The sequence below is a fragment of the Sander lucioperca genome, chromosome 9, assembly GCF_008315115.2.
Source record: "Sander lucioperca isolate FBNREF2018 chromosome 9, SLUC_FBN_1.2, whole genome shotgun sequence".
NCBI classification, from domain to species: Eukaryota; Metazoa; Chordata; class Actinopteri; order Perciformes; family Percidae; genus Sander; species Sander lucioperca.
Window position 1 is genome coordinate 19,241,330 of NC_050181.1, and position 17,368 is coordinate 19,258,697.

At 42.3% G+C, this 17,368-nt stretch overlaps 1 protein-coding gene across 1 annotated transcript; it reads left to right on the forward strand.

Moving 5' to 3' along the window:
• The first annotated feature begins 11,674 nt into the window (after positions 1–11,674).
• Positions 11,675–14,497, forward strand: LOC118495918. Its single transcript, XM_036005464.1, has 2 exons — positions 11,675–12,035; positions 13,811–14,497. The coding sequence occupies exons 1-2, from the start codon at positions 11,676–11,678 to the stop codon at positions 14,159–14,161; spliced, it is 711 nt and encodes a 236-aa protein (XP_035861357.1). The 5' UTR covers position 11,675; the 3' UTR covers positions 14,162–14,497.
• Positions 14,498–17,368: the final 2,871 nt, after the last annotated feature.

Consider the following 17,368-nt stretch of genomic DNA (forward strand, 5'->3'; position numbering starts at 1 on the left):
AAAAATTAAAATTAAAGCTGCAAGCAGCGATGGACGGGCCCTCGCTCCTCTGCACATGTCGGGGTTACCGGCATTCGCCACTCCTTGCGACCGTGCATTTGCGCGGCACTCAGACACCGCAAATCGTCACCAATGAAAAGGGAACTCCATGCTGAGTTCAATGATACCTCACACAAGATGCTACGTCATACAGTTTATTAGCTGTTAAAGGGGGCATGGCTAAAGCATGGGGGTCGGGGCAAACCTTTACCAATAAAAAAGGAAGTCTCTGCTGAGTTCATTGATACCTCACATAAGACTCTACCATAAATGGGTCACCATGTATGAAAGGGGGGGTGGCTAAGCACAGAGGGGTGGGCCAAACAATCACCAATGAATAAGGAACTCTCTGCTGAGTTCAATGATACCTCACACAATGGTCAACCTTAAATCGTTCAAATGTTATGAAAGGGGGCATGGCTTAAGCATAGGGGGCGGGCCAAACCATCACCAATGAAGAAGCAACTATGCTGAGTTCAATGACACCTCACACAAGACTCTTCCTTAAATGGGTCACCAGTTATAAAAAGGGGCGTGGCTAAATTATAGGGGCCGGGTCAACCCATCACCAATTAAAAAGGAAGTCTCTGCTGAGTTCAATGATACCTCACACAAGGGTCTACCTTAATCGGTTCAAATGTTATGAAAGGGGGCGTGGCTTAAGCATAGGGGGCGGGCCAAAACATCACCAATGAAGAAGGAACTCTCTGCTGATTTCAATGACACCTCACACAAGACTCTACCTTAGATGGATCAGCATCCATGAAAGGGGGCGTGGCTTAAGCATAGGGGGCGGGCCAAACCATCACCAATGAAGAAGCAACTCTCTGCTGAGTTCAATGACACCTCACACAAGACTCTACCTTAAACGGTTCAAATGTTATGAAAGGGGGCGTGGCCTGAGTAAGTGGGCGTGGTTATATTATAGGGGCTGGCTCATTATCACATGTAGACCACACATTCTAAGTTTCATGTAAATCGGATGAAGTTCGTCATATAAGGCACATTTCCTGTTGCCAGCGGGGGGTGCTATGACCAAAAGTCAAATATGGCCTGTACGAGTCCTCAGGCCTGGACCCTTGTCAATCGTGAGAATTTTCGGGCAGATACGACAACATACACTCAAGTTACAACAACTTCTTTGTTCATCGCTCAACACAAAATGGCCGCCACGCCATGCCCACACCGTCTGATGAAAAGTTTTTCTTTTAATAACTTTTCATCTTTAAGGTGTTGGGATGATACAGACCAAGTTTCTTCTTTACAGGTCTCCCTAAAAAATCAATCAGACAGCTGCAGCTGATTCAGAACGCTGCTGCTCGAGTCCTCACAAACACAAGGAAAGTAGATCACATCACTCCAATTTTGATGTCTCTACACTGGCTTCCTATACCCCAAAGAATAGATTTCAAAATTCTTCAGCTGGTTTACAAGTCGCTAAATGGTTTAGGGCCGAAGTACCTTTTAGATCTACTTGTTAACTATGAACCACAGAGGCCTCTAAGATCATCAGGGACAGGTTTGCTTGCCATCCCCAGAATCAGAACAAAAAAGGGGGAAGCAGCATTCAGTTTCTATGCACCATGTATCTGGAACAAACTTCCGGTAAACTGAAGATCGGCACCTACGCTCAACTCTTTTAAATCAAGGCTGAAGACCTTTCTTTTCGATACTGCCTTTGTTTAATTCATTGCACTGCACTGTATTGGGAATTTCATTCTTTTATTCCTGTATTTAATCTGTTTTTGATTAACTGTTTTAATTTTGTATGAATTGCTTTTAATTTTGTATTAACCATTTTTAATTTTGCATTAACTTGTATTAATTTCTAACTGTGTTTTATTGTTTTATGTAAAGCACGTTGAATTGCACCGCTGCTGAAATGTGCTATACAAATAAATTTGCCTTGCCTTGCCTTGCCTATATATATAGTGTATATGTATACAGTATATATAATTAATATAAATTAATCTTGATGTTAATGTATGTAACACACACACACACACACACACACACACACACACACACACACAGGGCTAACCCTAAATAAAAGTTATTATAGTCCAACTCTTCAGGCTTTAGACCTCATCTGATGTTTTATCCGTATTCCAACAAAGACACTTTAAGGAAACCTTGACTTCTTTTGACTACACTCAAGCTCATTTAAGTCCTCACTGTAAAACTCCCATTTGAACTTCTTAAATTCTTTAGTACACTGTGTGCAGAATTATTAGGCAAATGAGTATTTGGACCATATCATAATTTTTATGCATTTTTTCCAACTCCAAGCTATATAAACTTGAATGCTTATTGGATTTAAGCATTTCAGGTGATGTGTGTTTGTGTAATGAGGGAGGATGTGGCCTAAGGACATCAACACCCTATATCAAGGTGTGAATAATTATTAGGCAGCTTCTTCTCCTCATGCAAAATGGGCAGAAAAAGAGATTTAACTGACTCCGAAAAGTCAAAAATTGTAAAGAGTCTTTCAGAGGGATGCAGCACTCTTGAAATTGCTAAGATATTGGGGCGTGATCACAGAACTATCAAACGTTTGTAGCAAATACTCAAAAGAGTCGCAAGAAACGTGTTGAGAAAAAAACCCGCAAATTAACTGCCAAAGATTTGAGGAGAATCAAACGTGAAGCTACCAGGAACCCATTATCTTCCAGTGCTGTCATATTCCAGAACTGCAACCTACCTGGAGTGCCCAGAAGTACAAGGTGTTCAGTGCTCAGAGAAATGGCCAAGGTAAGGAAGGCTGAAATCCGACCACCACTGAACAAGAAACATAAGTTGAAACGTCAAGACTGGGCGAGGAAATATCTGAAGACAGATTTTTCAAAGGTTTTATGGACTGATGAAATGAGAGTGACTCTTGACGGACCAGATGGATGGGCCCGTGGCTGGATCAGTAATGGGCACAGAGCTACACTGCGACTCAGACGACAGCAAGGTGGAGGTGGGGTGATGGTATGGGCTGGCATTATTAAAGATGAGCTAGTTGGACCTTTTCGGGTTGAAAATGGAGTCAAAATGAACTCCCAAACCTACTGCCAGTTCTTAGAAGGTACATTCTTCAAGCAGTGGTACAGGAAAAAGTCTGCATCTTTCAAGAAGACCATGATTTTTATACAGGACAATGCTCCATCACATGCATCGAAGTACTCCACTGCGTGGCTAGCCAGTAAAGGCCTCAAAGATGACAGAATAATGACATGGCCCCCTTCCTCACCTGATCTAAACCCTATTGAGAACTTGTGGGCCCTTCTTAAACGTGAGATTTACGCTGAAGGAAAACAGTACAGCTCTCTGAACAGTGTATGGGAGGCTGTGGTGGCTGCTGCACAAAATGTTGATCATCAACAGATCAAGAAACTGACAGACTCCATGAATGGAAGGCTTATAACTGTTATTGAAAAGAAGGGTGGCTATATTGGTCATTGATATTTTTTTATTTTTTTTTTCAGAAATGTTTAAATTGAGTTGTTTGTTGATTATTCTCACTTTAACAGATGGAAATACACAAGTGAGATGGTAACATTTTCATTTTTCATTTAGCTGCATAATAATTCTACACACATAGAGTTGCCTAATAACTCTGCACACATAGATTTTCTCATTAGAAAGCCAAAATCTCACTTTTACTTCCTTAAATATTCAGGATTGAGGTTTATTAACATTTTGGATTGACTGTGAGTGCTGTAGTTGTTCAATAATAAAATTAATCCTCAAAAATACAACTTGCCTAATAATTCTGTACACAGTGTATATATTATATATATCTTAGTTTGACACACACACACACACACACACACACACACACACTTTGTGTGACAGGTGTCGAGAATCAGTCAGATTGGATAAAATAACATTTATTCAATTCTGATTCGCCAGTGACCATTTATCTGTGTTTTTTGCCCCCAACAGCTCTAGGATTAGGCACTGGTTATGGTTAGGGTTAAGGTTAAGGTTAGGGTTAGGTGCCTTGAAGGCAGCGGTCGCAGCGCTGCCTAGAAGGAGCAGTTGGGGGCAAAAAATCGAGCCCAGTGACCTAGCAAACTAAGTCCGGAGGAGAAACCAATCAGAGACCACTTCAGGTCACATGTTTGCCTAGAAGTTGAAAGATGTACATATACATTCATTAATCCAGCGTTGCTGGCCCATGAAACCACTTTAAACATGATGTAGCCAACACATCGTATGAGTAAACAATTTTAATTTCAAAATAATTTTGTTGTTAAACTAGGTCTATACATTTGTTTTTCTAGAATAGTGATGGGGGTGGCGCCCTAGCACCCTTTCATAACAAGCCACCACTGAAGGTAAGAAATTCTGTGTATGAAATGGGTTGAGAAATGGAAACGTTATAGTGATGTTCAAGAAAAAATACTTTACTTGTTGCCATTAAAACGGACATACGGCAGCTATGATTGGCCAGGCGTCCATGCTCGCTTGAGATAACAGAACCGGATTTGTTCAGGTCCCCTGTTGTATCCCCTGACCAATCGGCTATCCTAACCTTAACTACTTGAGGTCAATGCCTAACTTCAACCAATCGGGCTGCGTCGTAGGACGGGGCTTACCTAGAACTGCTCTGGGATCCATAATAAAGCAAACCATGCACACTTATCTTGTGGGTTTTCCGAGGAAATCAAACTTCTGATTAGTTGACGAAGAATTGAGGCAGAGTCTCTCAACTGCCGACAACTTGCCACTGTGGTGCCGTGATGTGTGCCACTGCTGTGCCACTGTTGTAACACCTACAACGTTCATACAGTATGGCTATTATTCAACTTTTTAAAGACATTCATATTAACTAGAACAATTATCACTTTTCCACATTTCCTACAACTTCACCATCTCCTTAGACATATTAACCAGAAATCCAGTTTAGCTTTAGCCCTAGATTTAAAAATGTTTTTTACATTAGTGGTGTTATTCAACTTGTCAATGAAATTCATACTAATTAAAATCATTCCCACTTTTCCAACTATTCTCACTACTTCAGCTTCTTCTTACGGATTTAAGCTATTCATCCAGTTTAGCTTTAGCAATTTAGCTATTCAGCATTCACAAGCATTTTCTGCAGGAAATGCATTTTCTAGTTCTTTGTTTAATTTCCTTCTTTCCTGTGATGGTCCTGCCCCAGTATCAGCCATAACTACAACAGATAACTTCTAAAATAACATTAAAATACAATTAGCCATATATAAAGAAATATCCTGCTACCCTTGGCTGGGTACAGAACAGGTTTTTCCGTGTTCAGCCAAAATCTGTGACCCTTCAGAATGTGTTACTGTAGCTCCGTCTACATGCCATAAATCATTTTGTGACTTTGCGGGGAAAATCGCATTACTAAAAACTATACAAAAGTAGCGTTCTTTTCACTGTTAGTCTCATTTGCTGTTACAGCTCATTTAAGATCATCAGATGGAACATTATACAGTTTCAGAAACATTTAAAAGTTACATCTAGTCACTTTAAACAACAACATTGTAATTGAAAAACACTAAAGTGCTATTTCAAATATTTAGAATCACCAAATTCATTCATTATTACAGTATAATTATTTTAGGAATTATGCATGACATTTTTTTTAAATTAACATTTAAAGAAAATTATCTCACATACCCCCTGCAGTACTTCAAAGTACCCCTAGGGGCTATGTGTACCCCCATAGAGCTCTACAGTCCCGCCCCTCCTGTGAGAGACCTTGGGTTCCAGAAGTAAGTTTCCCATTCATTTCTCCCATTGACGTCTGGAAAAATCCGTACATAAAGAGTTTTAGACTGTGCCTTAGGCTAACCAGCTACGATGTGACTCATAAGCATACAACATATCATTTTCCATTTCTATCTAAAACTCTTGAGCGTGCCATTTATAATCAACTCTCTACCTATCTCCACCACAACAATCTTCTTGATCCCCACCAGTCTGGCTTCAAGGCTGGTCACTCTACAGAAACTGCCCTCCTTGCTGTCACTGAGCAGCTTCACATCGCTAGAACAACCTCTCTCTCTTCCATCATCATCCTTCTGGATCTTTCTGCTGCCTTTGACACAGTGAACCACCATATCCTCATTTCGACACTCCGAAATCTGGGTGTCTGAGGCTCTGAGCTCTCATTGCTCACATCTTACCTGACAGACCGAACCTACCGGGTAACCTGGAGAGGATCTAGCTCAGAACCTTGCCCACTCAAAACTGGCGTTCCTCAGGGATCAGTCCTGGGTCCCCTCCTCTTTTGTCTGTACAACAACTCTCTCGGGTCTGTCATTCAGTCGCACGGCTTTTCTTATCACAGCTACGCAGATGACACCCAACTAATTCTCTCCTTTCCGGAGTCTGAAACTCAAGTAGCAGCACGCATCTTGGCCTGTCTGACTGACATTTCTTCCTGGATGTCTACACACCATCTGAAACTCAACCTCGACAAGACTGAGCTCCTTTTCCTTCCAGGGAAGGGCTCTCCTACCCAAGACCTGACTATAACAATTGACAACTCTGTGGTAGTCCCCACCAAGACTGCTAGAAACCTGGGTGTAACACTTGACGACCAACTCTCCTTCACTGCTAACATTGCTGCAACCACCCGATCGTGTAGATACATGCTGCATAACATCAGAAGGATACGTCCCCTTCTAACGCAGAAGGCGGCTCAGGTTCTGGTTCAGGCTCTAGTCATCTCACGTCTAGACTACTGCAACTCCCTCCAGATTGGCCTGCCTGCATGTGCCATACGGCCCCTGCAGCTCATTCAGAACGCAGCAGCTCGGCTTGTCTTCAACCTCCCCAAGTTCTCTCACACCACACCGCTCCTCCGCTCTCTTCACTGGTTACCAATTGCGGCTCGCATCCGCTTCAAGACATTAGTACTGACGTACAGGGCCACGAACGGATCAGCCCCAGCTTACATCCAGGACATGGTCAAACCATATACCCCAACCCGCCCACTTCGTTCTGCATCAGCCAAACTGCTTGCTGCCCCCTCACAGCGAGGGAGAACTAATCACTCAACGAAATCCCGACTGTTCACTGTCCTGGCTCCCAAATGGTGGAACGAGCTCCCCATCGATATCAGGATGGTCGAAAGCCTACACTTCTTCCGCCGAAGGCTAAAAACACATCTCTTCCGACTACACCTCGGATTAAAAAAATAAAAAATAAAAAATTCTTGAACCTGCACTTTCATATGTGTCTTTGTAGCTTTGCCTATTTAAAGCTAATGTATTTACACTTACTACTTGTTGTCTGGAGTTTGAACCTTCACAGTTGAAAGCACTTAATTGTAAGTCGCTTTGGATAAAAGCGTCAGCTAAATGACATGTAATGTAATATAATGTAATCATTTCGACTGAAAGAACGAACAGAAAATCCATATTCCATGTCCATATATAACAGCTGTTACGTCAGCTATAGCCTGCTTTTCCCAGTGTTTAGTTTGAGTTAACGTTATTTTAGACTGAATCAAGCTGTCTACTAAACTAACTAACGGCAGAAGCGTGGAACAGATCGTGTTTCATGCAGTGTCGTAAATCCTCGTAAAACAGGATTATCATTTTGGGCATGCACATGACAGATCGTGCAGGCAGCTCCCAAGGGGGTAAGAGTCTCCTCACAACCCTAACCTCCTATGGCGCCATTTTGATGCTACCAAGCCATCACCTCCCATTAGCCTCCCGTTGACTGCCATTCATTTTGACGTCAATTTGACTTGCGAATAACTTTACATCTGAAGCGTTTAAAGACTTTATTTGTCCATTGTTTATTTCTAAAGAAACGACAATGTATAAAAGGCTCCATTACCTTGTACCTCACGTTATGGCTCCATAGCAGACGTTTTTGTAAAAATAGGCTAACGATTGTGTCATAACCACGAGACTTACTGTCTCATAGTAAAGGAATTACCATATAGTACAGGAGAAGCTCGCAGGCAGTTTTGACTTACATTAGCTGTTTAAGTTCAATTACTAATGTTAACTAGCATTTTAGTTAGCAATAATTAGCCTGTGCCTATGTTATCTCCTTACATATACCTACGCTCTCCGTCTCTGTAAGACTGGGAATGATTGAGATTTCTCTTGGCACAGCTACCAGAAGACTTCCAACTTTCAGACAGGTTGCTCACGTCACATTTATGTCGTCTTTCTCAGTTGGAGGCTGCGCAGTAACACTCGGTGCTCACCGGATAAGTACTTCTAATGGCCTTCACTGATCTCCGTCCAGAGCAACGGGATCTGTTGGTCCAGTTTATATACTGTCTATGGTAACTCCCCGTCCTCCCCCTCCTCACCAGCATGAGTTCCACCAATCAGAGGCATCACTGTGGGATTGTGGGATTGGTCAGGATTGTGGGTAATGGAGTACTTATCCAAGACATCACGAATAAAAGACATTTATCTCAAAACAAGGTTGGTGCCCCATGAACTTTTGGCATCTATATGAGCATATACAATTGCTGAGTCATGTCGTAGCTGGTTTTAAGTCTACCATCGACGGGTACAATTTTATGGCTTATACTCCAATTTGTCAATGGAGAAATTGCATTGTATTTTTACTTCCGGAACCCGCTGTGGGCGGGACTGTTGAGCTCTATTTGAGAAACACTGTTCTATGATATGCAAATCAAATATTTTCATATTCTATATACAGTATAATATATATATATATAATATAGTATAGTATAAAGCACAGTGAGACAAAATGTATGTTGTTGTTTTTTCAAAGTGTGCAGCGAACATAGGTGGGGACCTGTGACGACTGCCCCACTGTCATTTCCAACCAATCACATAATTAGTCCTGCCCCAGCTGGGTCACGATGCTGAGTAGATGGAGGAGGGTTACCCTATTCAAACACATAGTCAACCAATCAGGCTCCTCTCCTGTGGAACCTGCTCCCAGTCTGTGTTCGGGAGGCAGACACCATTTACCCATTTAAGAATAAGCGTAAAACTCTCCTCTTTGATAAAACTTTTAGCTGGCTCAGCTTTGCCTTGGACCACCCTCAGATAATGCTGCTGTAGGTTTAGACTGGAGAAGGACTTGTTATGCCATACTGAGCTCCTCTCTCCTCCTCTATCGCTCCATCTGTGTGCTTACTGACTCAGTTCTGGGGATCATCTTCCTCTGAGCCAGTTTGCTTTATCACCTCGCAGATTTCCTTGGATTGTGGTGACACCTGGATCATGTTTGCAGCTGCTGCCGTAGTCCTGCTCGACGCCCTGCACTGCTACTACTATTATTACTAGTTGTAGTTCTATTTTCTTTATTTTTACTATAATTGCCACAGTTCATCATGCCAACTGCTAGAATTATTATGAATCATATTTCGGTATATCTGTATGTCTGTATATGTGTCTCTGTGTCTCAACCGGCAGCAGCAGATGGCCATCAACCAAGAGTCAGGTTTTTTCTCACCATTCCACCAAATGCTCGCTCTTGGGGGGAATTGTTGGGTCTATACTGTGGTCTAGACCTACTCTACCTGTAAACTGACCCAAGATAACTTCTGTTATGATTTTTTTTTATGATTTTTGAAATTTGATTTTAAATTGAAAAAGGCAGTCAAAAAAATGTCTTCATAATTTAAGTGAGTATTTATTTTTATTTTTAAATTATTGTTTTTGTTTCTGATATTAATATATTCACTTCCCAGAAAAAGTAACACTTTATTTAGCAGCAATTGATTTCATTCTATTGATTGTTGCTCTGTACAGTTTCAAATAGTTTTTATAGAAGTTTTTCCACAAGTTTACTTTATATCAACTGTTACTGCACGGCTATCTTTTTTCTCAGAATATAATTCACTGTCTATGGTATGGATTTATACTCGGTTTATAAACACTACCTGACATGGTGGGGAAATACCCTCTCTGCAAACTATGTGCTATCCAAGTTTGTATCAGCTCTAAATCTGCTCAAAATTTGTTTATATTCCACTTCACAACATTCTCTTTAAATTTTATACACTAAATTATGTTTCTTAAAACACCTGGCTGGCTTATCTATGCTTAGCAACAAATAGGATGACATAGTCAAAGGTCAAAGGTGTGTATCCCTGATGTCATTAAGGTATTGGCCAAGTTATGGAAGAATGGAGTTGACCTGATCACCTGTCGTATAGTTTCCCCAGACCAGATACACTATGATGCAATTTTGGCATATCTGCCATATTCAAGTTGTGTTTTAGGGAACAAAAATATAAATATATAAAATGAAAAAAGAGAAAATTGTTAGCTTTATTTCTACTACACATAGTTGGTATTTCCCAGGCTGAGTTGTGTAGCCTATTTTAATACTTATAACAAAAAATAAATTTGACTATCAGGAGTATAAAATACAATGATTTAGGCTATGTGTCCCCACCACTATGTTATTATTGGGAGTGTAAAGGTGCTTAGACCACCCAGTAGCCTAGATCATTTAAATGTAGTCTACAGAAAATAGAATTAAACAATTAACTGAATAACTAGGCATAATGCTAAAACCTACGGAAGCTGAGAATGGCCATGGATTTTTATTTTTTTTATGCACTGTTATCTCGTGATAACGACTTATTAATTTGTTATATCGATATAACAAAGTTTGTTTTCTTGAGATAACTAATTAATTATTTCGTTATCTCGACATAACAAAGATCGTTTTATCGAGATAAAGAATTCATTATTTTGTTATCTCGACACAACAAAGATCGTTTTATCAAGATAACGAATTAATTAATAATGTGTTCGTCTTGAATTCAAACTAATGCGCTGCAACGAACGGCTTCCGTAGCACCACTGGCTGTAGCTGTAGCCTACCGGTAAGTTGTGCGCCACATTTGTATACACTTTATTAGTTGACTGGGTTTGTTTAGGGGCTACCAGTTAGCAGATGGGAGGCTAACAAACTCTTATATATCCAGCTGTTTCAGCTAAGGTAACGTAAATGTAGGCTAACGTTAACTTAGCAATGTGATGTGAAACGTAAATAAATTTTATTAATTCATTTAGTAGTACTTTGATATGTGACTGGGTTTATTATTATGGTTTGTGGCACAGCATTACTTTGTTTTTGTGGGATCATTTTCAAGTCTGATGCTGGTTAATGTTATCGTCCTGATTTCAGCCTTCAAGAGCTGCTGCTACTATCTGGTCCAGGTGTGTCCAAGGGAAGTGAACATGGCAGATCACATTATTGATCAACGCATCCGGATGTACTACAATCAAGGTCTAACACAGGCAGAAATTGCATTGTGCCTTTCTGTTAGAGATGGCATTCAGATTAGTCCTCGTCATTTAAGGAGAAGACTAGCCCGGTTACAACTTCACAGGCGACGGTTAAGTGATCCTGCTGAGATTGTTAACTTCATTAGCAACCAGATAAGAGGACCGGGTTGTCTTCATGGTTACCGAATGATGCACGAGAGGTGCAGATTGGCTGGACTGCGCGTTACTCGAGACATGGTTCAGGAGGTTCAGTCATATCTTGACCCAGAGGGCGTACAGCAATGGAGAGGAACAAGACTTCGGAGAAGATGTTATAGTGTCCCAGGGCCCAATTATTTATGGCATATGGACTCCTATGACAAGCTGACCCCTTTCGGCATTGGAATAAACGGATGCATTGATGGGTTTTCGCGTCATATAATCTGGATGCGAGCAAATTCTTCCAATAGTAACCCCAAAGTCATCGCAGCATACTTCATGAATGCAGTCACGGGACTTGGGGGGTGTCCAAAAATAATCCGATCAGATTTGGGAACTGAAAATGTCCATGTTAACAGGCTGCAACACTTCTTCCGAAAAGATGAGACTGGCGTTGTGCATGGGCCATGTGTGTTCCAAGGACGCAGTACAGCAAATCAACGGATCGAAAGCTGGTGGGGGATCTACAGGAGACAGAACGCAAGCTATTGGAGGGACGTCTTCCAGGAGTTCCAGGCAACTGGAGACTTTAATGGGGATTTTATAGACAAGGGTCTCATCCAATTCTGCTTTCTTAAGATTATCCAAGTAAGTCCTCCACTGTCCATATCTTCAATATAGTAGCCTACATCTCAGGGCTGTATTTCGTGTTGTTTTGATATGAACCAGCTTTAATATCATTTTGCCACCTGCTCCACTTGTCTGTATACCTGTCTGTAGGCTCTATCTGTCAATGAGACAAACATGAAATACACTTGAACCTCGTCGCTCATATCAAATCCAACTTTACAAGCTGTGTCACAACTAAGGATAAATCAATTAAAATGCTGATGAATCACACATGATTCATCAGCATTACGTTTATGAATGCACCTTTGGTTGACAGTTTAAAGATATCCTATTAAAGGAGTATCAATCCTGATATCGTGGTGTGCACTTGTTATTATAGATCACACTTAAAATGCAACATCATTTTATTTTAACTATAAGGGGGTCCCTGCTCTGTTTCTCTATCAACCACTGACATAAACATTATGCTTTTATTATTATTATTTTTAACATAGAACTACACTATGTTAACATAGAGCTTAATACTAGGTTCACATAGGCCTACATGGGATTTTGTAGTCAGTATTTGAACCACAGATGTAACTAAATGATGAAGCTAAAGTGGAGCTGTCCAGGGTTTGATATAGACTACTGTTTAGTGTTCACTTGTTTTCCTTTCCCTCCATATCCAATTGATGACTAGCTACTTGGAGTCAAATGTAGCTACATATTTCCAAAAAGAAGAGGAAACCAAAAGCACTCTGGCAAAAAATGTAAATAGTCTTTATTAAGATGGCTATATCATGAGGAAGGAAGGAAGGACAGAAGAAGGGAAGGAGGAAGGAAGAAAGGAAAGAAGGAAAGAGGAAGGGAGGAAAGAAAGAGGGAAAGAGGGGAAGAAGGAAGGAAAAAAGAGAGGAAGGAAGGAAAGAAGGAAGGGAGGAAAAAAGAAAGAAGGAACAGTCAAAACAGATACAATGGTTAAAAGCATACTAATACATAAAAGTAGAGCTGGGATACATCTCATGGTAGTGGCACAACAGCCTTCTTCAGGGTGTAACCCACAGCACACAGATTCCCCTTAAGTAGACAGGTTAATTACACACACCTGAGGAGGTAGACAATGAACTCACAGGTAAAAGTACATGATGGCTATTCAAAATGTAAGAAAAGATATATGATGAAAAATGTGGAAAAAATAAATAAAGAGATAGACAAAACAATAATGATAAATCAATGTACAAGCAACAAAATCTCTAGAGCAACACAGGCATCAGACCACAAATACAAGAAAAACTATAAAAAAAGGACTGAAATCAGTTTCCTCATTGAATCCTGGATATACTGTAGCTTGCATTTGGTATATGTAATAAGTTTCTCTCTGCAATAATAATTTGATTTGATCACCACAAATATTCTTTTGGATTGTTTCTAGGTTTTGGTTTCCTCTTCTTTTATGAATGTTTGTGTCTCCCACCAAAGAGCACCCTCATGACATGTGTCTAAACTTCTGAGCTCTCTGGACTTTTTCTCCAAGCCTATATGGCATCAATATGTAGGCTTTTTTTTCTGGGGTCAATACTCTTGTCATCATTATGAAGGCTACTATGGCTGAGTGCAGGAAGCTGGAGCAATTATTATTCTGCTGATAACTCCACCATAGCATAAAACAATACTGCATTTCCCCATTATGGTGCTATAATGATATATAATAAATATATACAGTGTAAGGCGGCTAAGGTGGCTTCTTCCATGTACTCATTTTCAAAATAAGTCATCATATGTATTGAAATCCTCATGTTTTTGTGTTGCAGAACGAGTTAGACACCGTTGTGACAATGTGGGACAACCATCGCATTCGAGCAGGTGGAAACGGACACTCTAATTATCATGGAAAACCATGTCTGATGTACAATGTACCTGAGCTCTATCACGCACAAGATTATTTGCATCCACTACAGTATGAAAGAGTGGGGATTGTTCTCCAAGAGGACATTTGTCTGTGGAAAATAGACATTTCCTGCGACCATGACCTGCATGAACTCTGTTTGATGGTGATGGAAGAGAACAACATAGCACAGTGTCATAACGCTACAGAGGCAATACGACTTTACAAAGACCTGAGGCCTTTAATAACAGCACTCCTGCCAGAGCCTCATCACTGATGTTGTTGTAGTATACAGACAGATGCACTGTCCATGGTTCTAATAATGATGATGATGATGGCATTTCCAGCAATGAGGCCTCTCCAAAAGTTTACATTTCTCAAGTATCATTGGCCTTTGCATCAGTTGATGCTATGTTGAAATGTTTTACTATTTTACTATAAGATAATGTGATTTCTGTGTAGAAGGCCACATTGATAATGTTGGGTCTTGGGACCAGCAAGGGCACTTTAGGGTTTTCCAGTCATGGAATTCTAGAAAAACTCATATATAGGTTTAATAAAAATATTCTCAGATTTGGGTCCAAGAGACAAATTTACTAAAAATGAGGGTCTGTGCCCCTTAAGTGTAACAAATGTAGAGTCCATGCTATGAAAATGTTGAAAATGTTATGGTTTTGTACATTTTCTGTTTTTTTGTATTATTATTCTGTATATTTCTGTTCCCTGTTGTGTCGTTGTATCTTGTTGTGTCAAGTCTCTGTGTTTAGTTTATTTCTTGTTTCCTGTCGTTCCTGTTTCCTGTTTTATTTTGATAGTCTGTTTTCTGTCTTGTCTTGTCTAGCTTTACTTTGTGTTTTCCCGCCTGTGTGATTGTCTGATGTGCTCCACCTGTTCCCCAGCCCTGGTGTCACCTGTCTTGCGTCTTCTCGTTACCTAGTTTATTTAGCCCCTGTGTTTCCTTTGTCTGGTGCCAGATCGTTTTTTTTTTTATTCCGTTGTGTCCTGTCCCTGTAAGTTTGCTCCTTTTGTTTCCTGCCCGAGTTGCCGTCAGCCTATGTTTTTCCTGTTGCTTTTGTATTTTTCTCTTAGTTTCTTTGTGTGGTTTTTCCAGCCTCTGAGCTGCCGTTTTTTGTTAACCAATAAATCCCTGAACTCAAGCCATCTCCTGCCTGCCTGCCTCTCCCTGCATTTGGGTCCACTTTCCTCACTTCACGTAACAGAATGATCTGACCACAATGGACCCAGCAGAGTCATTCGAGGACGAACTTTGTGACCTTACTTGTAGGCTTATCTGTGCTGTTGGGGAGTGGAGATTTGCCCAAGGTTGGGAGGCTAAGGAGGCAGTTCTTCGCTCTGCTCGCTGGAGAGATTCCATTCAACCCTGGCTTAGGAGCTCCCTGCCGGAATGGATTCAGGACTTCTTGGAAACTCTTAGCCGTGAGCCAACACCCCAACATGCAACCAGGCCATCTTCTTCCAAGCCTGCTAGAAGTCAGCTACCCCTGCTGCCAGTTGGTACCCAGCCTGCTACTTGGTCAGTGAGTTCTCCTGAGCAGACCAGTGTTCCTGAGCTGACGTGTAACCCTTCTGTTCCCGGGCTGGTGTGCAGCTCTCCTGACCCTGGGTTGACGTGCAGCTCTCCTGACCCTGGGTTGATGTGCGGCTCCCCTAACCCTGGGCTGACATGCAACCCTTCTGTTCCCGAGCTGACGTGCAACCCTTCTGTTCCCGAGCTGACGTGCAACACTTCTGCCACCTAGTAACCCCCCTGACTCCAGGCTAGCTAGCAGCCTTCAGTGTCCCCGAGCTCCCTAGTGTCCCCGAGCTCCCTAGTGTCCCCGAGCTCCCTAGTGTCCCTGAGCTCCCTAGTGTCCCCAAGCTGCCCAGTGTTCCAGCACTGCCCAGCTTCCCTGAGCTTCCTAGTGTCCCTGAGCTTCCTAGTGTCCCTGAGCTTCCTAGTGTCCCCGAGCTTCCTAGAGTCCCCGAGAGTTTCCTAGAGTTCCCGAGTTTCCTAACGTTTCCGAGTTCCCTAGTGTCCCCAGGTTGTCCTTGATCCTGGATCCCCGGCTGGCTAGCAGCCTTCCTGGTCCCCGGCTGGCTAGTAGTCCTCTAGATCCCCGGCTGACTAGCAGCCTTCCTTATCCCCAGCTGACTAGCAGCTTTCCTGATTCCCAGCTGGCTAGCAGCTTCCCAGAATCCCGGCTGGCTAGCAGCCACCCTGAGCTTCGGCTGGCTAGCAGCTTCTCTGAACCCCGGCTGGCTAGCAGCCTCTTTGATCCCCAGCTGGTTAGCAGCATCCCTGATTCCCGGCTGGCCAGCAGCCTCACAGATCCCTGGCTGGCTAGCAGCTCCCTTGATCCCCGGCTGGTTAGCAGCCTTCCAGAATCTCCGCTGACGTGCAGCCTTCCAGAATCTCCGCTGAGGTGCAGCCTTCCAGAATCTCCGCTGACGTGCAGCTTTCCAGAACCGCCGCTGACGTGCAGTCGTCCAGAGTCTCCGATGACCGCTCTGCTAGAGTCTTCCAGTCGTCCAGAGTCTCCGATGACCGCTCTGCTAGAGTCTTCCAGTCGTCCAGAGTCTCCGATGACCGCTCTGCTAGAGTCTTCCAGTCGTCCAGAGTCTCCAATGACCGCTCTCCCAGAGTCTGCGTCGACAGACCTCCCAGAGTCTGCGTCGACAGACCTCCCAGAGTCTGCGTCGACAGACCTCCCAGAGTCCACGTTGACAGCTCTCCCAGAGTGTTCACCTACGGGCAAGCCTAAGGCCTTGCCGGTCTCTGGAGCTAACTTTGTAGTTAGATGCCAGTTCCAAAGAACAACTGTGAGCCAAAGGCGCCCTTGCGAACTGTGGCTGTTCTGCTGTGAATGTGACTTTAATGGTCTTAGATAGGAACAAGTCAGACCCTGTGCAGTACCTGAGGAATAGGCCAAGCTCCTTCTCATCTCTTTCTCTTACAAATCTCAAGAGATGATTTGAGGTAGTTTGTTCTTCCAGTGACATAGATTCTGGGAACTTGATGGTTTTGGTAATGTTTCTTGCCTTGGGTTTGAGATCATCCAGAATCTTCTTCAGTCCTTCCGTACTCATGGATTGTCCAATAGACCTGAGAATTGGCTTCCAACACTTTATGATAAATGCTGGTTCTTGTACCATCTCTTTGTGGGCTATTTCCTCCACCAGATTTGGCAGATTTTCTTCAGTTGGGAGTACACAGCAGTTGTGACTGCTGAGTATGCTAAGGAGTTCATCCATATCTGCCCCTTTGAAGTTGCTAATTGCCTCAGTTAGCACATCCTTCTCAGTTGCGCTGATATAGTTGAAGAAAGCTTCCAGTAGATTGTCTGAGCAGGAAAGAGATAGCGCCTCTGTAAGGAACGGAGGGGCAAGTTGGACTGGAAATAACTGAAATTTCTGCCATCCAAAGGCCAAGATGCGAGCAACAGCAGTCCACTCTTTCTCTTGGAATTTGTGGTACAAAAGTGGG

Excerpts from the sequence above, each read along its gene's own strand:
- LOC118495918 (XM_036005464.1), top strand. The coding sequence starts at position 11,676 with ATGCGAGCAAATTCTTCCAATAGTAACCCCAAAGTCATCGCAGCATAC. Across the intron at positions 12,036-13,810 it reads GCTTTCTTAAGATTATCCAA|AACGAGTTAGACACCGTTGT; the intron begins GTAAGTCCTCCA and ends TTTGTGTTGCAG.